The following is a 24,861-nucleotide window of genomic DNA, read 5'->3' as shown; positions in this document are numbered from 1 at the left end:
CACAGAATGTAAGTTGTTCCAAATAAAGCTGTTTTTTCAAATTAACTGATGGTGACTTTGTCAATGTCAATGATGCTCTGTGTGTTTGGGATTGCATCAATGGTGCCTATTAATACTCTTTTTGCTTTAAATCAAAATTGCTTAAAGTTAGCTTAGCAAAAAGAAGCTAAGATCAATGTAGAGATGTTATTAATTTCTTTATTTTTTTTCTCCTTAGATTTTTGACTGTGATTGTTAAAAATCTATACCGTGTACGGGTTCTGGGAAGTCGGGGGGGGAAGGAGGTGGGGGGGTGGGGGGAGGGTGGGGGGGTGGGGGAGGGAGGGGGGAGGGAGGGAGGGATATATCTTACACAATGTGTTAGATCTCAATGCAATGTGACTTCATATGTATACTGTTTTTCTTTAATTCTTTTTTTAAAAAATAGGATAAGCCAAGTACATCAATATATAGTGGAAATACAACAAGGAGAGGAGGAGTAGGGAAGAAGAAAGATGGGTAGAGAGGGATGGGAGAGAGGGTGGGGGGGAGGCAAAAAGGAAGGGGGGGAGCGGATCTGGAGAGAGGAGTGGTAGAGGGCGAGGGGAAGTAGGGTAGAGGGGGATGATGGAGGGAAGATAGAAAATTGGAGGGTGGGGGAAGAAAGAGGTGTATGAAGAATGGAAGAGGTATATTGGGCTTTTATTTTCTGGGGCATTGTTGACAAGAGGAATTGATGCAATTATTGTTTAATACTGTATGGTGTATACATGTGAGTGTATGAAAATGAAAATAAATATATTAAATCCTAAAAAAAAAAATTATACTCTTTTTGCTTTATTTTGCCACTGTCATTCTACTTAAATTTACAGATCTTCGTATTTTGTGATTTTCTCCAGTTCTTTCTCTTCTCTTTTACTGTCTCCAAGTATTGCAATGTCCACTATCCAGACTTTTTTGTTTTTCTTCACAACAACTATTAAGTCTGGAGTGTTATATAGTAGTAGTAGGTGCTTATCTGTTTGAATGCTACTTTGGTTTCTACATTTGTATCTCTTTGGTTTGGTCCCATCAATTCTTGCTTCAGGCATATGTTATTTCTTGCAGATCTTCCAATATACCATGGTTGTCATCCTGTTGCATGAAGTTACATTATTATCTTATGATTATTTCGAATTGTATCTCCAAGTAGATACAATTTATTGAACATGCATTGATCAGATCCCTCAGTCAGAGGAATCTGCAGAGTCTGATAATATCACAGTACAAGCTTCACTTTTTATGTATGTGTATGTGATTTCAAGATATAAATGCAAAAGGGGCTAAATTCATATTGCACCAATGGAATACTCATTTTGACATTCCCTCACTTACACATGCCATAGAATTCTGTTTACAGTTCCTAGTAATCATCTATATCACCTCTTGTCCAAAAAAATAATAATTGTTGCTTTACTTTGAAGTCAGATTAACATATCACTAGCCTGTATTTGTAAACTGCCCAGAATCCTTTGGCACTAAGATGGATGACATATAAATTAAATAGACAGATATCAATATTTTAGTTAAAACATGTTGCTTAATAGATCTCCGCATATGAAAAGCTATTAAGTAACAAAAAGCTCATCAACAGTTTACAGATAGATAGAAATATCAAGCTAAAGAATGTGCACGTCAACCTTAAGTAATGTATTCATAAAATAAACAAAAATATAAATCTCATCAATCCTTTTCAATTGAAACTCAAAGAATTAAATCAACAATAACAAAAATAATTCAATGCTAAATTAGTGGAACTGAGAACATTTTCTGTATTATAAATATAGTAGCAAACTTTAGATACTGAAAAGAAACTGTATGTTGTATTTAAATAATACAAAAATATAGTGTTAAAAGTAATTTCATACCTCAAGTGGTGAATCACAGAGAAATCGCGTGAACTGTATTTGATGTATTTTTCAAAAGTTCAGATCACCAGTCAGATCCAGCATAAAACAATGAAACACACAGAGTAAAATAAGTTAATATAATTTGCTATGCATTATTATGCAGTATTATTGAAAAGAGTAACTTAATGCCTAGTGCTTTTCTATTATTAACAGGTTGAATTGATGGAATAAATCAACAATTTATTTCAAGTCTTGTATCAATACAGAGAATAGCAATAATAGAGACAGTTTCTGTCTTAATATTAATAAGAAGAGTTACTTGTTGAAATGGACAGCTGTATAAATAAATAAATAAATATTTTTGTAAATTTAGGTCTTGAAAATCTATAACTGTTATCATGTCGCCTGCCTGTGTGATTCATGTATAATGAAGTAGATTATATTTTAGTTTTTTACTTTAACAAATGCATCAAAACATTCAAGTGGCTTTTATTTCATGCAGTGGATAGAACATTTTAAGATACTAATATTACAAATTTAAAACTTTAGGGCAGGGGTGTCAAACTCAAGGCCCGGGGGCAGAATCCGGCCCAATGGGTGCTTAGATCTGGCCCATGGGGCCGCCCTGGAAACAGCACAGGACTGGCCTGGGGTACCTCTGCTAGTGAAAATGGAGCTGAGGAGGGGTGCGGGTGGCCCTTCTGAGCTCTGTTTTTGCTGGCAGAGGGTTTCAGGTGACTGTCGCAGCCGAAAATACAGCTCGGGAGCTCGTTTTCACTGGCAGAGCATTTGGCCCGCCATAGGCGCCTCCGAATGAATAACGTCATGCTAGCCATGCCCGTGACCACACCCAACCCAACCCTCTGAGGTCAAACACAACCTGGATGCGGCCCTCAATGAAATCGAGTCTGACACCCCTGCAATCAGATGAACAGGCTAGGGCCATATAAAACCTATAAAGGCTATTGTCGATATAGGATATTTATTTAGATATGCTATATGAAATGATGTGCCAGCTTCTATTAAAGTCCAGTGATGTTGAAGATGCACTTTAATATTTTGCTTGGAAGACCCAAGTTTTGTATGTTATGGATAGGCATTGACTTACAATCACAATAGAACCTGGAATTTCAATCATAATTTGTAACATGCCCTTCCCCCACTCTTTTAATAGATTATTGCTCTTTTAAAATGTTTTTTATGATCCACAAACCAGTCACATGATGAAAGAACACTGCAACCAGTCATAAATGCAAGCTAGTTACCCAACACATGATCACATGACCGTGGGATGGGGCAGTTGTAACTTTCAGATGGAACAAACCGGTAAGTAGCGCTTTAAAAGCCCACGTAACTGAACAGCTGTTAAACAACTGGTCGTAAGTCGAGGACTAGGGTATCTGTACTAATTAAAATACCCCTTCCTTGATCTCAATAGCTTATTGATCCTGCTTTCCTTGTTTTTATTTTATTTATTTGTATCACACCTTCATTACTTTTACAAATAAGGTGGTGAACATATCTAACATACTTTTTCCTCCTCCTATTTCCCCTCAACAACAGTCCTGTGAGGTGGGTTGGGCTGAAGGAGAGTGACTCCTTCTACCAGATGGCTTTCATGCTTAAGGGGGAATTTGAACTCAGTCTCCTGCTTTCTAACCTGGTGCCTTAATCACTAGGCCAAAGTGGCTCTCTACACAGATGCAATGTAAGACAGAAGCAATACAACCCCTTTTTTTTTAAAGGATAATGTTTCAAATTTAACTTGAGTACAGAAATAGTTCTGAAGAACGTATATGAACAGAAAGAAACCAAAGTTACATTTACAGATATATTCCTTCAGCAAAATATTCTAAGAGCAGCCATGTGCATTCATGAAGACTAGGATATAGCATACAGTAACCTAAAAAAATTCTGTTTGTATGTGTGTGTATATATTGTTATAACAAAATAATGTCCAATTCAAATGTCGCATTGTCGGATAAATTAATAGTGATGTATCTTTATAGAAAAGGTGTTTTTTTAAAATCTGGAAAATCCCATTTGTTCATTCAGTTTTATTTATGGCAGTACTGTGAGCAGAAAGCAGAAATCACATCAAGCCGAGGTACAAAACTGTTCATACTACAGAAATTGTAACTAGGTAAGCAAAAGAAGACTAGCTGTAAACTTCATGATACAAAACAGACAAAAGAAATGTGGGGGGGAGGGAATCAAAGGAAACCTAACTATGCAGATGAATACTTCCCCATCCCACAGATATACTAAAAGACAAATACAAACAGGGCCAAAAGTATTGGTGTCACTCCGCTTTTTCTGAAAGAATTTCAACTGACATGAAATAAGTTGAAACTGACACAAGTGCATGGCATCCGCCATTCTTTATTGCACTGCAAGAAAGATTTTAAAGAATCGAATTCTCTCATGAACAATAAAAGATAGCCCCCAATTTACAACAGTTCATTTAGCGACCGTTCAAAATTACAACGCCACTGAAAAAGTGACATGATCATTTCTCACAGTTACCACCTTTGTAGCAAAACCATGATCATGTGATCAAAATTCAGATGCCTGGCAACTGGTTCATACTTATGACTGTTGCTGTATCCTGGGGTCATGTGATCGATCACCTTTCCTGACCTTCTGCCAAGCAAAGTCAATGTGAAATTATTATTAACTTATCAATGTGCTAGTCGTCACTTATAAAGCCCTTCATGGTATTGGACCTGGGTACTTGAGAGACCGCCTGCTGCCAATTACCTCCCAAAGACCCATTAGATCACACAGAGCAGACCTCCTCTGGGTTCCGTCTACCAGCCAATGTCATCTGGCTACTACCCGGGGGAGGGCCTTCTCTGTGGCGGCTCCGGCCCTTTGGAACGAACTCCCCGCAGAGATTCGAACCCTCACCTCTCTCCAGGCCTTCCGAAAAGCCGTTAAAACCTGGCTGTGTCGGCAGGCCTGGGGTCGATGAGTTCCCTTTCCCTCTCGAATAGTGTGGCTGTTGGTTGTTTTTAAATGCCCTGTATTTTTGTAGTTTTTGTGTTTTTTCCCTTCCCCTCCTTGGGTTTGTGCGCCGCCCTGAGTTCTGCAGGGAATAGGGCGGCATATAAATAAAATGAAACTCGAAACTCAATTGCAGTAGTTCACTTAACAATTGAGGCAAGAAAAAAATGAACTAATAAAAACAGGGCAAAAGTCACTTAACTCATGTCTTACTTAACAACAGAAATCTTGGTCTCAATTGTGGTTGTAAATCGAGGATTACCTGTATTTTTTTTCTGATGCCATTTTTTATTTTTATTCAACCCAAAGAAAGTATAATTAATCCACAAAAGAACAGTAAATACTTACAATCTATTTAGCAATTAAAGGAAAGGCTTCTATAAACTTAAATCAGTCCTGAAGACAATGAAACAATGTAGTATTCACTTACTCACAACCAAGCTGTTCCAAAGACTGAATAAATTGAAACTATTTATAAACCTTAGAAGAAAATTATTGGTTTCATTATTCTAATTATACTCCTGAATTTGAAAGTAGTTAAGTAGCTTGCTGAAGATCTATTCAGATCTGAGAAACAGTCTATTGTAATAGGAACTGCCTGTTTGGCTTTTATTTAAACTTTGTAATTCCTTAATTATACATAAGATCAATTGGAAAATATAGTGTGATTAAATACTATTTCTTTTCCATTGGAAATATTTTTGACACTGCAGGACCTTCCAAAATTTTAATGCTAGATTTCTATTGCTCAAGAAATGTTACCACATTATATACTGTAAATATTTGTTCATATTCAAGATTATACAGTATAGTCTATCCTATAAGACTATTTTCACTATTTATTATTAAGATAACTATATGAAAGCTATAACATCTAATCACTGTTCTGTGGTTCTTGAGAGCACACAATTTTTTTTAATACTATGATTAGATCCGTCTCCTAAAAAGAGATCCCTTAACTACAACTACTTATCTAAGTAACTTAATTGATTTTGTGTTATCATTATATCTTATATACTATCATTAACCTGCTATGAATCTAGCCTAATCAAAGCATAGTAAATAAATATCAGGACCAATTGCTAATAGTTCACAAGAAAAGCATGTTTTAAACTGCAGATTTGTTTCAGATATTTATGCCCTAAGGGAGAAGGGGGAAAAAAATATGTTCTTATGCCCAACTATTTTCTTTTCCTTTACGTTCCATTTCCCTTTTTAAACACTCAACTGTATGTTGGGGGGTGGGGTAGAGTAACGAAGAAAGGAAAAGACTATTCATAACCAGTTCAGTCACACTGGTGCAGCATTTTAGGCAGATAATATTTTTCAGGTCTTTAAATAAATTTCCTTCCAAAACAAATATTTGGCTAAGCTCAAGGTAAGGAGCTTGTCCAGTTTTGCAGTGGAAACTGAGCTACGTAGTATTTTTTTTCCCCTATAAACTTGTCATTATGAAATATACCAAAAGTAGTGGTGAAAATGCTTGCTCCATTAAGTAAGTATTGCAATAAAATAGTTTGCTGTGGCTATTTAACAGAACTACCCACCAACTTATGATCATGTATGGAAATGTTTTCTAACTGGTGCAATTGCCGTTTGATTTGCTTTGGTTACCTGGAGATGTAAACTGATTCTTCAGAAGACTTGGAACAGCATAAAGGGTCTTAATAACCAGGACCATTATAGAAGCTATGCATGGTGAGCCCGAAATAGTAACACTATATTATCAAGTGCAGTTAAAGAAGACATAAAATTATTTTAAGGTTTAAAAAAAAAATCTGTAATCAGATACAAGTGTTCAGCACACTTAATTGGCTCAAGCAGGAGCCCAATTTTAATCCCATGTTAGAAGTCTCATTAAGAAACAGCACTACAATATAGGCAATATGGATACTAAATATATTCTGTTTATATGCACCAACTAAAGTTTTGTCTGAAGATGGAATGGCAAACAGTCGTAGCAAATTGTATTCTTTAATAAGCATTTGGGCTTTCTGAGAATGAATGTGGTTGGTTGTGTTAGAACTTTCAGTTGACTTGACAGAATGAAGCCAAAAACATTTAAAATTAAGGCCATACTGTCCAGCTGCAGGAGAATAGCTTTATTATTATTTATTAAATTTATACGACACCTTATTGTCTAGAGACAACTCTAGGCAGTTCACAACATAATAAAAATAGCCACATAAAACAGTTAAGATAATAAATATTAAAACTAACAAAGGTGGCAAGGAAGGTGCATGATATTAATCCTAAATTTTAAGAATTCAAGCTTTCTATCTGCCCAACTGCTTTAATGTTAATTCCTTGATCATATTTTCACTGAAAAAGTAAAAGGTCGGGGAGAAAGAGAAGGAAAGGTGAGCTCGTTTCAGACACCGGAAATCTTCAATGTTTGCCAAAAATACCTTAAAGACATTTTCCTTTTGGAAGCCTACCGTGACTTATCATCATCTAGAGGTCCAACAGAGATGATATACTTAGTAATATGACCTTAATGTTCTTTGAATACTACCAAAGATCTCTATGGTGTTAATGAACCATTCAGAGTAGTAAAGCAGTAAACCACAGAGCAATACACCTACCTTTGGTAAAATGTATATAGCATTCAGTACAATGCTTTCAAACATGAATAGTAGATAACTGTAAAAAGCGCCAAGCACTGTGCAGTAACTCTGGAGTACCATCTCAGGAGGAAATTCCATTCCATTAAAATACTATAACAAAGTCTAGTAGTTTACCTGGGAGAAACTCTTGTGTTATTTACAGAATGGATCTGATCAAGGAGCCTGGACAATATAAAAGTTTTTGCTGATACTCACTTAGTATGTGAACTGCAAGATCAATAAAGGGAAAGACTAGAGACAATATGCGGGTAGCTAAAACAGGGATGGGATGCCTACGAAAACAGGGAAGGTATTTGGATACGTAACAGTAGAACTATTTCAAAATTCTGATGTACTGTAGCTGTTCATGTGTACTTTATAAATGTTCCTATTAATTCAATTACCTCCCTCTTTACAAACCTATAGTCCAGTGTTTCTCAACGTTGGCAACTTGAAGATGTCCGGACTTCAACTCCCAGAATTCCCCAGCCAGCATTCGCTGGCTGGGGAATTCTGGGAGTTGAAGTCCGGACATCTTCAAGTTGCCAACGTTGAGAAACACTGCTATAGTCTCTATTCGGGGTTGAGTCGGAGTGACTGGATGGAGTTGTTCTTATTAATTCAATTAATTTCTAATAATGATATGAAACATCTATGAAAAACAGTCTAATCAATCTTCAGCTCTCAGTTCTTAAAATAAGTGCATTATAGGTGATCTTCATTCAATACTTGTTCAGCAATCAAACTTGCAAGATGCTGAACAAGTGGTGTTTATACGAGGGTCCTCGGAGTTCTGGTTTCTGCAACATGTGATTGCCAACTGCAATCTTCTTTGCTGGCTTCCAACATGCAAAATCAATTAGGAAGCTGACAAGAGATCACAAATGATGATCATATGACGTCCTCACTTAATGACTCACAATGATTTGCTTAACAGCAAGGAGGAGTGCCAGAATTTCCACTGCTAAACAGCACAGTCATGTGGTATCTATGCTCTACCGCTTAGTGACAGCAATTCTAGACCCAATTATGGTCACTAACCAAGAACATTCTATATGGAACAATTTTGGTCTATTTATCATCCACCTGGTAGAAGTTTCTTAATAATTTATTTATTTTCAGGCTGTTTCAGCTACGCATGAAATCCACATAGAATTATCATATCCTTGCAGCTTACTTTTCTACCCCAGCTGCAATCTGAATATTTCTTTTATTTCCTTCTTTAATTCATGTGCATCAGGGGTGAGTTTCAGGCGGTTCGCGGCGGTCCCCGCAAACCGGTTGGTCGGCGAACCCGGAAATAAGTAACTTCCGGGAACGCCGAAGGATCCACCCGCCCGCCCGCATTTCTTACCCGGTTTTGACGAGTTCTGCACTCCCATGCATGCGCAGAACGCATACAGCGCCTGCGCGATCCTCCAGGAGCAGCTGGAGCATCGCACAGGCGCTAGTACGCATGCGTGCACTGCGCGCGTGCACGAGGACGCCGGCAGCCCCGTTCCAACCGAACCGGTTGGAACGGGGCGAGAAACCCACCCCTGATGTGCATGTAGATTCAGGGCTGCACAGAGCTAATTTAATTGATTTGAACATTTACAGTTGTTAAGGTATGGCATGTATTAATGTTTGTTTGTTAAAAATAATTCCAATGTTGTCATATATTGTTTTAAGTAAAGAGCACTTAAAGTGAATTCAGCTTCTAATGATTTCATGGAGACAACCATAAATTTTATTAGTAACAGTAAGGAAAATACTGTTTCCTTCTGAGTTGGTTTTCTAACTTAGAACCTTGGGTTTCCCTGTCAATCTTCCATCCAGGTGTTAACCAAAATATTTCTGATTAGCTCCAACAAGGTAGGACTGGTGTGGTTACTCTTGGAAGCTCTATGGACTCTTCCCTATATCAGGATTTATCTGGGCTCCTGTTTTATGTTTAAACGAGATTGGGAAAAACATTGCTTTGAAAGATTAGATCAATCTGAATGACTGGAAAAAAAAGTCCATTCATGTTTATTTATAACATTAATAATATGGACAAAAAAAATGCATGCAAAAAACTGTACCTGGTCCTCGTCACATTCAAGAGGGGTGTCCTTGTGTATGGTCATCTGATACTTGGCAAATAAACTGGCAGACTGAGTAAAAGATGAACTGAACACTGGATCTTCAAAAGAAAGTGGTACTAACCTCACCTTCAGAGCAAGGGAAAATACAATATTTTATATAAATTTGTCCTAATACTCCTGAAGGGTAGGCCAGGCTATCATCTCCTCAGATCCTTTCAAAGCCTCTGTCAAGGAGACACAGGAGAAACTCCTATCAACCACATACCCCACCACCACCACCACCATTTTACATGCTAACTTGTTTCTACCATGTTACTAGTCTATGCCCAGACTCCGCAGAACAGGCAGCATACAAATATCTGTGAAAATGTAAATAAATACTACACAGAAACGATAAAATACAATTTGTACATAGAGGAAACTGTAAAACTTTGTGGCACTTAATAATCTACACTTCTGAGGGAGCCAAGAGTTTTTGAAGTTAACTTTGATACTTCCATTTTCAAGTTGTGATCTGAATTCACTCTGGTCAGTATTGTCTACCTGCCTCAATGAATGGTAAATACGTTCTAAGGAAAATCACACACAGAGCAACATCTAACAAAGGCTACTTTCTCCGTGAATTGATTCTTCCTTTAAACACTCTGTTACTATTGAGATACTGAGGTTATCTGGATTTTTCCAACAATCAAAGCTGCTATCATAAAAAATTTCTCTAAGATTTTTTTTCTTTTTCCAAAAGAAAACGAATGTTTCAATTTTAATTGAGTAGAAAATACATAATCATTATTTCTTAATTTGTAGAGCTGTAGAGTATGAACAAACTATAAGCAAAAATATGAAATGTAACTGGGGCGGCAGCCCAAATGCTAATTATCAGAGCCAATTTCTAGTAATTTCTGAAGCTCTGCCATTATTCCATTCATGTGCCAAAATAAGAGCTGATAATGAATGCTCTTAATGCCAAAGGAGTTATCCATAATCTGTGACACATCTTTAATAACCAGTCATTCTAGCAGACCCTCCCTTATCACACAATTAACACAATACCAATCATTACCTTAAAAGGGTTTTAATTCAGCTAACATTAAAAAAGCACTAACATTTTCCAAATAATTTCCACACGCTATAAACTGGTCACTTTTTAAAAACATTTCTTTTGTCTACTGAATTTACATATTTTGCCACATGAAAGAAGTCGGCGTAATGTAGGATGAAAATGGGATGAGAACTGAGAAGTGATGGCGAAAAGACTGAAAGTTTTACTAAGAAGAAGAAACAGTGAAAGAATGAAAGGAACACAATAATGAATGGCATTATGGGCAAACCAGCATCATTTAGTACCAGGAGGATTCTTAAGAATGAATACAGGTAGTCCTCAATTTATGACAATAATATCAGAATTTCCATTGCTAATCAAGGGGATTGTTAACTGAGTCGCGCTTGATTTTTACAGCCCTTTTTCTAATGTTTATAAAGCATATCACTGCAATTGCCAACATCCAAATTTTGATCATGCGACCATGGAGATGCTGCGTAAGTGTAAGAATGATCGTAAGTCACTTTTACAGTGCCCTTGTTAATTTTGACTAGTCACTAAAGGAACGGTTGTAAGTCAGGGACAACAGGTACTGAATACTAACTATAGTTCAGAAGGCAGCTGCGCGGGTGATAGTGGGTGTGCTGAGGTACACCCACGTTACACCTATCCTCCGTGAGCTGCACTGGCTACCAATTGGTCTCGGGACTCAATTCAAGGTGTTGGTTATCACCTTTACAGCCCTACATGGCTTAGGGCCAGGATACCTTCGAGACCGCCTGCTGACACATACCTCCCAGCGACCAGTAAGATCCCATAGATTGGGCCTCCTTCGGGTGCCGTCGGCCAAACAATGTCGACTGGCAGGCCCTCGGAGGAGAGCCTTCTCGGTGGCTGCTCCGACTCTTTGGAACCAGCTCCCCCCGGAAATACGGACCATACCCACTCTGATGGCCTTCAGGAAAGCCGTAAAAACTTGGCTGTTCCGGCAGGCCTGGGGCTGTTGACCTCACTGTTGAGGTCCGGCCCCGACTAGAATGAATGTATGAGGGATGACTGTTGTTTTAAATTGTATTGTTTTTATGTTTTTTATATTTTTTTTGTAAGCCGCCCGGAGTCCTTTGGGATTGGGCGGCATATAAGAGCTTTAAATAAATAAATAAAATAAATAAATAGATACTAAACTTTGCCTGGCTTAATTTGTGACTTTTATGAAACATTTACAGCACCCGCAAAAAAACTAACAAAATAGCATTTGAAGGAAAAATCCAATGCAGGCAACCAGAAAAATCAAGCGTGTACCAACTGCACCTTTTTCTAGGTGAGAAGGTTCTCCTAATAATCACTCACATCTCAGTCACCTCTCAGATGGACTAATCCAATGCATTCTACACAAGGCTGCCCTTGAATACCTAGAACAGTGTTTCTCAACCTTGGCAACTTGAAGATGTCCGGACTTCAACTCCCAGAATTCCCCAGCCAGCGAATGCTGGCTGGGGAATTCTGGGAGTTGAAGTCCGGACATCTTCAAGTTGCCAAGGTTGAGAAACACTGACCTAGAAGCTGCAGTTGGTTCAAAATGCAGCAGTGTCGAAAGTTATAGATGCTGCTCCATAAATTACATTATTTCCAGCATCTTTCTGAGTCAAATTCAACATCCTGGTGATGATCCATAAAGTTCTCCATGACATGGGGACAGATTGTACGCAGGATTTTCTCTTCTCACTCATGGCAGAAGAGGTACACTATGAAAGAGTGCAACCTAGTAGGATCCAGGAAGAAACCTTTTCCTTTGACAGCACTTGTCCTGGAGATTGGATTGTCCACAACGCGTTTAATCTTTCACAAGTCGTGGGCTTGAACCTGGGGTCGGAATGTTTGCTGGAGCCCGTAAATTAGTTTTATTGAAATATTTGGACAGGCAGTCCTCGGCTTATAACCACAATTGAGCCCAGCATTTCTGTTGTTAAGTGAGACATCTGTTAAACGGGCTTTGCCCCCATTTCGCAACCTTTCTTGACACAGTTGTTTAAGCGAATCACTCCAGTTGTTGATTTAGTATCACGGTTGTTCAGTGAATCAGGCTTCCCCATTGATTTCTCTTGCAAAGGGGGATCCCCTTGGGACACAGCAACGGTCATAAATAGGAACCCGTTGCCAGGCATCAGAAGTTTGATCATATGGGGATGCTACAAAGCGCCGAGGTGGCGCGGTGGTTAAATGCAGTACTGCAGGCTACTTCAGCTGACTGCAGTTCTGCAGTTCGGCGGTTCAAATCTCACCGGCTCAGGGTTGACTCAGCCTTCCATCCTTCCGAGGTGGGTAAAATGAGGACCCGGATTGTGGTTGGGGGCAATATCCTGACTCTGTAAACCACTTAGAGAGGGCTGAAAGCCCCATGAAGAGATATATAAGTCTAACTGCTATTGCTATTGCTACAAAGGTCATAAGTATGAAAAATGGTCATGTTGCTTTTTTCAATGCCGTTGTAATTCTGAACGGTCACTAAATGAATGTTATAAGTCTAGACTACCTGGATTGTATTTGTATTGGTGGTTGGATATGCTGCATTTTTGTGAGAGTGTTTTTTGCTGTGAATTGTTGCTAGCCACTCAGAGTCAGTTCTTTGAGATAGATAAGTAAGAAAAGAAAAGAAAAGAAAAGAAAAGAAAAGAAAAGAAAAGAAAAGGAACAATAATATTTCAGACTTTCCTTCCCCACTTTGTCTAATGATTTCCTTATCCATCTCATTCCACTGTGAAATCTACTTTATGAATAGGACCTTCAGCACAAGTTTAATCCAAGGAAACTTTCCAATGGTTGCACTCTGCCTTTGTATTAATATTGTTAAAATATAATTCCAGCTCACAGTAATGACATAAATACTGTCTAGGCCAGGTATTGAAGAGGCTCCAATCACAATATGGACGTTCCTTATGTGTCACAAACACAGTGACTCCTGTGCAGATTTATACCTTAGTATATGATTATATACCTTAGTACAGTGTTTCTCAACCTTGGTCACTTGAAGATGTCCGGACTTCAACTCCCAGAATTCCCCAGCCAGCATTCGAATGGGGAATTCTGGGAGTTGAAGTCCGGACATCTTCAAGTTGCCAAGGTTGAGAAACACTGGTCTAGACAATCTTATATTTCCCTGTTTAGAAAATCTACAGTGTACTATACTTAAGCATTGCTGATATTTATGACAAATTAATTACTGCTTCTCTTTGTGTATTTTGTGGCACACCTGAGTTTGAAAGGCTGCTTGTGTTTTCTGGATATTCAGTTTAGTATAATTGAGATAGTTTTCATAGTTTCTACGATTAAGATACTTTTAAAAAATAGCTTTTGGTTTTCAGAGTAGACTAAAACAGTACACTGCCTGACCTGGCTGGCGGTTGGTTTACCAGGAGGGTCCTTGTGAATAATCATCTGGTAACGCTTATAAACCTGGTAAGACTCCTGAAATGTGGCTTTGAACTGGGAACTTTGTGGAGATGATCGCACCAGCCTCACCTTCCAAAGAATTAAAGACAATTGTTGCAATAATATACATCAGAAATCTAAATATTTCAAAACAATACAGATAATATTTAAATAATAATTCTTCATGTTTTTAACCCAACGTTGGGCAGATATTTTTCACAAAGAGAACATTTAGCTTTTCTTTTGTTTTCACCATTCAAAGCACAAGTTCCAACCACATTGCCCTTCATTTCAATATTTTTAAAAGATTATAAGCAAAATCTGATTTGAAGCAGTCATGTGATGTTCAAATGTAAAGTAAATGTAACATAGGTTCATGCATACATACATTCACACACTCATATTAGCATTAGTTTGGACTTCGGTGGTCAATTAACATTTACATGCTATTTTGAAACAAAAGATTTTTTTTTAGGTTTTCTTAAATCTAATTGTACATTATATTTGTGATGATTTATTTTAAGGATACCTAGTCAACTTTGAATGTATTAAAATACAATATCGGTGAATTTCTTAACATGTTTAATCTGAAGTGTCACCAAGTTCAGTGGTAAGTAAACCTAAATTTGTTTAGGTCCGCATTAGCTAATTCAGGGATCTCAAACTCCCCACCCGTGGGCCAAATGCGTCATGCGCTGGCCACGCCCAGTTTAGCGAAGGGGGAAAAAGTCCCGATGACATGAGTGTGACATTCCTGAGCTAATTCATGTGCTTAGGTTTGTGTTATCCTAAAAGCTCAAAAAAATCACCATGCTTGGAATCAGCTATTCCTAAAACAATATATATATATATATATATAAATCATATGATTTTTACAGCCCCTGGTAAGCCCCAATTATGGGAGGAAGCTAATTGCTTCCATCATCTGTCAATCGGCTCGTCACAAGAGTCCATCACGACAGAAACCCAATGTTTTTTACTGTTGCCTTTGTTATATTTGTGGTTTTTTTTATTTGTGTTGATAAATAAATAAAGGGAGACTAGTATAGATCTATTTCAAGCTATTTAGCTCTCATCAGCTAGCCATACCCTAAATCTAATAGATACCTTTCACCCTGGCTTCGCTGATAATGGATAAGAGCCTGTGGCCTAATGGCTAAGAAGTCTGCCTAGTATGTAATATAGCCCAGGTTCAAATCCCAGTAAGGGTATGGCTAGCTGATGAGAGCTAAATAGCTTGAAATAGATCTATACTAGTCTCCCTTTATTTATTTATCAGCACAAATAAAAAAAAAACATATATATATAGATTTTATATATATAAAATTTAACCAATGTGCCATTTGGATTATCTTCACTCTATCAAAAGCATTATTTTGATACTGGAAAACATGCCACTGGTTATGGATGACGAAGGTTCAAAAGATGAAACAAACATGTTGTTGCCATGTACTACATTGAACAGTGAGTCCCAATGCCCTGGCAGATAGAAATCATCGCAGCAAGTGACACAGAGGTCATGTTAATGCTTGGCAACAATCAAGAAGCTCAAGAAACATCCTTTTGGTTCAGAGACAGCATAAACAAGAATAGGTTAAATCCAGAAAGCAGCACATGATAATGGAATTGTGTCAGAAAATAATGTGGCAAGAAAGAAGTTCCTGGAAGGAACAGAAGACTAGAAATGGAAGAAATGACACTCGACATGTTAAAAGGTGCCATGAGTTTTCAAGAGTTTTATGCCAGTTTATTTTTGATTTGAGGCAGTTACTTGGTTTTAATGTTTTCTATGCCACCCATGGTTGTTGTTACAATATGGGTGGCTATATAAATCTTTTAAAAGAAAATAAGAATTAAATTGAGACTGAAAGTTAACAAGACACTCTTTTTAAGCCAGAGTCTTAAAAGCTACGTTCTTTGAACATTTACTGCTTTGGCATAACTGCTAAGAAAGCTTCACTTTAAAAAGTTATTTAAATAAAGCACACTTAACATTAAATGAATGCCTGCCATGTTAATAAAAAATGGATAATTTCCATTACCTACTAGTCACGTCTCTTTCTTTACAATTAGATTTCCTCTTTTTACCAGTATTATATTTATGTTTGGGTATAATCACTAATTTGAGTAGAAAGTCCTTCTCCCCAAATCATTGTTTTTTTTTGACATTCAAAGAAATAACAAAACCGCTGCCATCAAAATAACTTCCTCTTAGCTGTAACTTGGAATCCGATCAAAAATTAATTAAACAGGATGATTAACAATTGCTCCCAAAATTAATGGATATACAGTATAATACACAAGATTTTTATACATCTAGTTGAGCTAGGACATTATCGCCTAAAAAACACCTACATTCATAAGCAAATGTTTCATTCCGGGCTTTATGAAATAGTTGAAAATATACTGGTTTTCCTATCTTCGGCTCTCTAAAAATCTAAACCTCTATAGTCATTTTTATAATTATGCTCCAAGGATGTTACATTTTAGGTTCTCGTTGAAGTTATACACACCAATCTCTTTGTCTCATTCATTTAGATGGAACCATAGCACCCCCTTGTGTTTCTGCAAAGAACACGAAACTTTTCAAGCGCAGGTAGTCCTTGATTCACAACAGTTCATCTAGTGACTTTTGAAGTCACAAAGTGACATTATAGTTTTTCACACTTACAACCATTCAGCATGTGATCAAAATTCAGATGCTTGGCAACTGACTCATATTTATGACGGTTGCAGTGTCCTGGGGACAAGTGGTCATCTTTACGACTTTCTGACAAGCAAAGTCAACGGGGAAGCCAGATTCATTTAACAACCGTGTTACTAACTTAACAGCCTGCAGTGATTCACTTAACAACTGCGGCAAGAAAGGTCGTAAAGTACGGGGAAAAGTCGCTTAACAATTGTCTTCCTTAGCAAAGAAATTTTGGGCTCTGTTGTGGTTGTAAACTGAGGACTACCTGTACAAGTAACACACTATGTTTTTCTAATTCAAGAAAAGTTTGCCGTGTTCCGTGCTTTTGCATTTAAAACAGATCTCATATTTTGCTTACTGTATTGCTTAACATTAGTAAACATCACCTCCCAAAGACCTATTAGATCCCACAGACTAGGCATCCTCCGGATTCCATCTGCGGCCAATGTCGGCTGGCAACTCCCCGGGGGAGGGCCTTCTCTGTGGCTGCTCTGGCCCTCTGGAACGATCTCCCCATTGAGATCTGGACCCTCACTACCCTTCCGGCCTTCCGCAAAGCCACTAAGACCTGGCTGTTCCGGCAGGCCTGGGGCTGTTGAATTTTCCAGCCCCATCCGAGGTTACGACTGTTGTCGTATTTTAAATTGTTGTCTTTTATTTTTATTTTTGTACCCCCTCCCCTTCTGATTGTTAGCCCAGTGTTTCTCAACCTTGGCAACTTGAAGATGTCTGGACTTCAACTCCCAGAATTCCCCAGCCAGCGAATGCTGGCTGGGGAATTCTGGGAGTTGAAGTCCAGACATCTTCAAGTTGCCAAGGTTGAGAAACACTGTGTTAGCCGACCTGAGTCTTCCGGGAATAGCGCGGCATACAAACCAAATAAAACTTAAACTTAAACTTAAACTTAAACAAGGCAAAAGTACCTTGCCATAAGCAATAGAAATATATTCATACCTCTATCTGATGCAGAGCTTCAGGAGGTAAGGTGGCAAAAATGAAGTCTTCAATTGATTTGGGTTGGTTTGTTTTAGGACAACAGTTCTGACTGGTCAAACTGCGAGACTCTGATTCAAGTGAAATTGGCTTTGTCTGGCCCTGAAGTTTTTTCTGCAACTTTTGTTCCTTCCGGATGACCTTTGCTTTACGACAGGGTGGTTTATTCAAGTCAGGTCCTCTGCCTAGAATGCCAATACATTACCCAATGGGAAAAGCATATGTTGAAGGAAGCCAGGTTAATTTACTTTTGTACTTTTATTATGACTGTCTATAAAGAAAGTATTATTTTTAAAAAGTTAAGCTTTATGTAACATTTCGATTGTTGCTACTCCACCTATCCATTAAAATGTTATGGTTTTAGTGTCCTCTTATTTATTATTATATTTGCAGGTTACTGCAAGTGATGTAACTATACAGAAAAACGCACTATATAGTGATTATGACTTAGATGCAACAGAAAGTTTGCCTTCCATCATTTAGAAAAAAGGACCTTGCGAACAAGATTATATTGAAACTTTGATAAAGGATGAGGATTTTTTTCTTCTCTAAGTTATTCCATTAAATAGCCAGGTTTATGTTCAAAAACACATACACAAGATTAAATTAACTACTTATCTGTTAGATAACAAAATCCCTAGTCCTAAAAAAGGGGGAATTTAAAGATGCAACACCACAGCCATCAGAAGAACTAAAAAAAAAATAACATCAGTGTTTTCTACACCAGCTTGAGGGGGGAGGAATAAGCACACCTGGAGCATATTTTAGCAGGCTCAAAAATTATTTTGCAAATGAAAACTTTCCTCCTTTCTCTAGTAAAGCAATTCTCAATTTTGGCCTTGAAAGATGTGTAGTTCTCAACTCTCAGAATTCCCCACTAGCATTGGAATTGAAGTCTACACATCTTTAAGCGCTGAAATTGAGAAACACTGCTTTAGCAGAATTCCTGCTGAACACAAGAAACACAAAGTGCACTTGTTGAACCAAGACAAAGATGCTAATTTATGTATCCAATATAGTAAAATAAAATCTGAGGATTGTGAACTAACAAGCTTACAAGTACCATTACCACAAAGGAGTTAATGAAATGGAGAAGATAGCCAGCTATGCTGTAGCTTTTTTTTAACCTTTATCTTTAGCAAGTTTCTTGATAAATAAAAGTGTCATAATACATTTAATGTTGGAACTTAGTTAAGAAGCTCTACAATTAATTCTAGTGTCTTTTTTCTCTGGCAAAAAGAAAAACCTTCAGAAAAAGGAGAAAAGAATGAATTAAAAAATGAAATATGTTTTCTTACGTTTGGCTGAGAGAGAGAGCTACCATAAATTCTAACAAAGTTAGTTAATCCTGGGTAAAGACTCATGTACAATAACAATGCCAATACATCCATTTGGGAAAAGAGGATTTTCTAAGTGCGTTCTTTTAGACAACTTTGGCAAAAAAAATCATTGGAATGAAAGGTTCACTGTGCAATTATTTGATTCTGTTTTTCCCAGGTGGCTCTCACAACCATAAGAGAGATACAATGCAGCATAAAATAGGCAGATGTAAATCTAATTTGCTGCGGTAAAGCAAAAGAAAAGAAAAAAACACTACCTGGCTTAGGAGTAACATGTCCTATCTGTAATGGTTTGCTGGAACCAATATTCAATTTTTCATTACACAATTCAGAATTTTTGGAATCTACTTCCTTTACATTCATTTCATCTCTCATTTCTTCCTCTTCTGTGGGATCAGTACCGAGGGGCAGCAATTCAGATTGGCTTCTGATAGGTAGATTTTTAAAGGAAAAACTACAGCCATCAGCCTCTTTGATGTGCGACTCCACGGGATCTACTACAAATAATAACACAGAAAACAGACATACAAAATGGGAAAATGCAAACTTCATGTCAATAAAAGGTTAATATTTGAATTGAATTGAATTGAATTTATTGCATTTATATGCCGCCCTTTTCCCCGAAGGGGACTCAGGGTGGCTCACAATCCAAGTCAGGGAAGGGGGTACAGATAAGGGATAAAAAAGGCGAACAGAACAATACACAATTTAAAAGCACACAACAACCATACCATTCGGGGGGGGGGGGGCAAAAGCTCTTTAGCCCCAGGCCTGTCGGAACAGCCAGGTTTTAAGGGCTTTGCAGAAGGCCTGGAGGGTGGTGAGGGTTCGAATCTCCACGGGGAGCTCGTTCCAGAGGGTCGGAGCAGCCACAGAGAAGGCTCTCCTTCGGGTAGTCACCTGCCGGCACTGGCCGGCGGATGGAATTCGGAGGAGGCCTAATCTGTGGGATCTAATCGGTCTATTCTACTTTAACATGAACAAATTACATTTTAACTTCAATTATAACATACATACATGATCCCACAATATTTATGTAATTGAGCTTTCAAAACAAATTAATTAAATTTATGTATCAAATGACTCCCAAGATTCTAAATAGAATATACTGTTGTCAAGAGAAATTGTACAATCATTTTCACCCATGCTATATACACACAGAATGGATTTAGGTGACGCCTCATATATTTCATTAGTAGACTAAACTATATAACCTGATGTAACAAACACCTTTAAAGTGGAATTCCACAAACATATTAACATATATGCCTTCGCAACATGGCAATATTTTGAATACAGCAACTGAGATAGCAAAGTGGGCTCTAATTTTCTTTTTAAAAAACAGGAAGGGGCAAAAGTTCTTTAAAAGTCCCAACTGGAAAAATAAGGAGCTATCTTAATTTCTACATTATGAAATATTTTTGTTATAAAGATAAAAAAAAATAGTTGCCAAGAAGTGTATCAGTGGGTGGGTGGGCAGATGAATTTCTGAGATGGTATGATTTGTATTCAATGTATTAATGATAAGAAACTAATCATAAAAACAAATTAAATTAAATTATTTTAACAAGGGGAAAAAAGATCTGAATCACTGCATTGTTATTTAAGAATAAATATTTCCAGTGTTTCTTATTAAATAATAAAAACTAAAATCTATTAAAATAGTAAAGAAAAATACTGGTTTCTAACACATAACTCTAACCTCAATTAATCAGTAATTTATAAATCCATTTCTAATTTCAGTTCTTTAGTATGTTATTTTTGCTCTTTAAAAACCATACTTTCAAATACTTCATATATTACACTTTGCTGGGTAATATACAAATGTTTGTAAGCCATTTTTGCTTAACCTTTGTTAAGCTTCTGTTGCTAATATGCACTATTAATATTAACATTGCAACATATTCTCCAAGTTTAAATTCCCAATACTGATAACATCTCTTTGTAAATCATGTCCTACATTTATTTTTGCAGCACTGAACATGTATTTTAATTCATCGTTATTTTTTTAAATTAACATGCTTTTGGAATTATGACTAGTAAAAGCAATTGCAATTTGATTTCTAAAATGTTCTGAATAGTGCTGTTTATTTTGTTCAAGTGCTTTTAAGGGGTATTTTTTTTTACATATCTACCACAAATGGTTGGAAGAATAAAAACTGACCTCAAAAAGGAGGAGTCTTCTAAGAAAAATGACAGAATTTGAAAAGCTCATACAAAATCAATTTCACTTATTAGGGTGGATCTATTTAGAATTCACACTGCAGATATCAAAGTAGTGGATAGCTTCTCCCTTAGGATCAACCATCAACAGTAAAGGAACAAGCAGTCAAGAAATGTGCCAGAGATTAATACTTGGTAGAAAGCCACAAAGGCCTTAGAAAAGGCTACCTAGAATAACTCCATGGCGAGTTAAGCAGCAAATGAATTTAATAAAGTAATAATAAAAGATACTCAACAAATTAGAGATAGGTCATCATAGAAAAGAATTATATGGTCACTAGGAGTTGAAAACAATTTAATGGCGGACTTGTAAAAAGGTTAAAGCATTTTGGATAAAAATATGGTGGATTATGCAAAATGTTCTTTAAAATAAGGATAAAGTTTACCCCTCAGTTATTTTTGTTAGGTATAATTACTGATTGTACTGTTATAGAGACTAACCTGATTTTGCATTTAACAACCGCAGCAAGACTGCTGGTAGCGCAATACTGGAAGAAGGAAGATTTGCCTACTATTCAAGAATGGACATTAAAAGTCACAAACCTAGCAGAAATGGCTAAAATATCAGCATATCTCAAGGACCATTCAAATGAGAGATATAAACTGGAGTGGAGAAGATGGATTGACTATACTCAAAATAAATATGGGACTAAGAAATTCCAGATAGTTTATGACTGAAGAAACAAGGAATGATATAATCTGTTTAGAGCTAGCCTAGCAAAGAGGAGTTAAAGCTCAAATGAAAGATGATACTAACTTCTTATTAAGTTTATCTTAGAATATCTTTGTTAAAGATTTATACCCTGTATTGGTTCTGGGAAGCCGGGGGGGATGGGTTGGGGGGTTGGGGGGGAGGGTAGTGGGAGGGAGGTAAACATTTGTAAAAGTTTTTTTTTCAAAATTTTCAATTAAAAAAAATAATTTAATGGCACATAATAAATCAGGGCTTGTGTGTATAAACTATTACTCAGATATGACACAGAGACAGAACACATAAAAACTGCAAATGGATAGAAATTTTAAAGAAACAGTCACAACAACGAGAAAAATTATGGAATAAATCTATAAAATTTTCCCCAAAGTCTAACTTGAAACTGATACAAAAATTTATATTATCGAATCAATTAGAACTATCTATTTTGTTTTCAAAAAAAAAGTGCAGAATACACCAACAAATAATTCTTAAAGAACTCTTAAACAATTACCTTCAATATCTGCTTTTGAATGTTCTCCTTTTATTAAAAATTTTAACATCTTCTTCAAAACTTTTTTATGTGATTTGGAAGGTTGGAAATGTAATGCTTGGCACCTCAAAAGAGAAAAAGAATAACCGCAGTCAAGGTATGTCCTAACTAATATAGAAATTAAGCATGCTTCATTTTGTATTAATTAATAATTTAGTTCTAGAATGTCAAAAGCTATATGGATATAGTTATTAGTAACATCTGTCACATGATTTAGTAATTTCCTGTGCATAATTTGGAATTATGAATCCTGTTTAAACAACTGCATTTTTTTCTGGAATTAAAATCCAGTGAAATATGCAGAATCTTTCAATGTTTTTTATTCCATCTCCCCAAAACAAAATGCAATATGTAACTGAAGACTCAATCATCCAGGCCAAAACAATCTAAAAATCTAGAAATCATGTACACTTCAAGATGATAGATACTCTTCATCTGCTCTCAGCATCAAAATGCAATGAACTGTTGAAGAGAGGCAGAGTACAGCATCTTCAACAAAGATCAGTAAATATAAGAAAAGTTATTATGAAAAAATAAGGCTGGAAAAAAACAGTTACACCCAAGGCGTCAAAAATGCTATATTTATGATATATCTTCCTATATCTAGGGTTACAGATCTCGTTGCAACCGATACGGTGCAACGGGGCCGGGTGTCCACCACGTGCACGTGGACAGCACACGCGTACATGTGTACTTACCACCCGCGAAGCTCTGCGACACTCTAGCTGCTCGGCAGAGCATCACGCAGGAATCGTATGCTCCGTGCGCGGAAGCCCCGATTGGCTCAAATATAGGTAAGGGCGGCGGGCGGACAGGTGGGCCCTCCAGAGCACTGTACCGGAACAGTACCTGGTGCTCCCAGCAGGCACTGATACACCCCTACCGGGGCGTACCGGTTGTATCCCACCACTGCTAGATAAGCTCTCTCAATATGGATGCTATGGAAAGTAGCAAAGATTATGCTGTTCCAGAGAGCCTTGGGGATTGATTGAGCACCATCTGAAACCAGTTTTTATTTCTAACTTTTTTAATTAGCTATTTAATTTGGTAGTTGATTTACTGTAGTTTATTTTGTATTAGTTTTATTCAATATTCTGTAACACTTACAATTCAAAGGCATATAGGTTTGATAAATATTTTTTCTTGACTAGCTAGGTCAACAATAAATATGTCTTTATAAAGATTTTAATGAAAACTTTCATTCTACAGCAAGTCTTCGATAACCATCCTATAGACTAACACAGCCACTTGTCCTAACATGAAATCTGATGAACCCCAGTTTTAAAAAAAAATATCTTAATTAAAAGAGTTATAATCTCGCAACATTACCAAATTTACAAATATTCAAATTAGTCCTCCTTGCAATCTTGCAAGGTTTTAATCAAGAATGTAGGTATTTCCTATAATGATTACTTACATCATTCTATGTGAATTATTAATTGGAAACCACTCTGCTATATAATTGCTGAATCTCATTTACAAGGCAAATTAGGCTGGAACATGCTAAACACTTAAACAGACATTTGGATATGGCAATTACATAACACAGGCACTAAATTAGAAAAAATGTTTAAGTACTGCATAAGACAGTGTTTCTCAACCTTGGCAACTTGAAGATGTCCGGATTTCAACTCCCAGAATTCCCCAGCCAGCTAATGCTGGCTGGGGAATTCTGGGAGTTGAAGTCCAGACATCTTCAAGTTGCCAAGGTTGAGAAACACTGGCATAAGACTTACCTTACTGTATATTGAGGACAGCATGTCTGATTCATAGTAGGCTTATAAACATATTTTCCACTTCTGTGAATTAAAAAGATGAACATATTTTGATGAATTCTTACAATTCTCTTAAGCTAAAATATACAATAAATATCACACCTTAGAGGCAAAAAAGCTTTATGTAAACAATCAAATTATATAATCCACTATATAATCTATAAATGTGTTAATATACCGTACGTAACATAAATCTTCTGAGCTTTATAATGTTAAAACAATCTCATCATCCCTTTGATGGAAACACTTTTTTCATCTTCATTTTCCTGATACCTTTACAATTAGTATTATAATATTTTGGATGGCTATACAAATATTAGGGAGTTATCCTAAAACCTATCAATTTAGCCCCTCTAACTTTAATGGATATTTTCCAAACTATATAGAGAAAGATATGGATGACAAGATCAGCATATTCAAATTCTGACTCCTTTAAATTCCGTGGAATTAAAGATGAATGAAGCAATAAATATATAATACAGAGTGGTAGGATTTCATTCCAAACTTTCATTCCCTGATAACCAAAGATACGGGGTACCAGTGTACGATATCTTAAAAAGCCGCCAAATTTTATTTGTTG

General features: G+C 36.8%; 1 protein-coding gene across 4 annotated transcripts in view; it reads right to left on the bottom strand.

The window, feature by feature from the left end:
* Window positions 1–24,861, bottom strand: part of ATE1 (arginyltransferase 1) — a 73,832-nt gene that overhangs the window by 43,592 nt on the left and 5,379 nt on the right. Inside the window, exons 3-9 of one of the 4 annotated variants that reach the window (XM_032225117.1) lie at window positions 24,243–24,305; window positions 22,468–22,571; window positions 19,297–19,536; window positions 17,661–17,884; window positions 13,976–14,104; window positions 9,544–9,672; window positions 1,887–1,919 (exon numbers count right to left, since the gene is read on the bottom strand). In XM_032225117.1, coding sequence (XP_032081008.1) covers window positions 1,887–1,919; window positions 9,544–9,672; window positions 13,976–14,104; window positions 17,661–17,884; window positions 19,297–19,536; window positions 22,468–22,571; window positions 24,243–24,305 — 922 coding nt within the window. The remainder of the gene's footprint in view (window positions 1–1,886; window positions 1,920–9,543; window positions 9,673–13,975; window positions 14,105–17,660; window positions 17,885–19,296; window positions 19,537–22,467; window positions 22,572–24,242; window positions 24,306–24,861) is intronic. The other 3 variants (XM_032225118.1, XM_032225120.1, XM_032225121.1) reach the window with 3 other exon arrangements.

The sequence above is a fragment of the Thamnophis elegans genome, chromosome 10 (genome assembly GCF_009769535.1).
Source record: "Thamnophis elegans isolate rThaEle1 chromosome 10, rThaEle1.pri, whole genome shotgun sequence".
Taxonomy (NCBI): domain Eukaryota; kingdom Metazoa; phylum Chordata; class Lepidosauria; order Squamata; family Colubridae; genus Thamnophis; species Thamnophis elegans.
The sequence above is the reverse complement of the archived record's forward strand: the minus strand, read 5'-3'. Positions and strand labels throughout refer to the sequence as shown.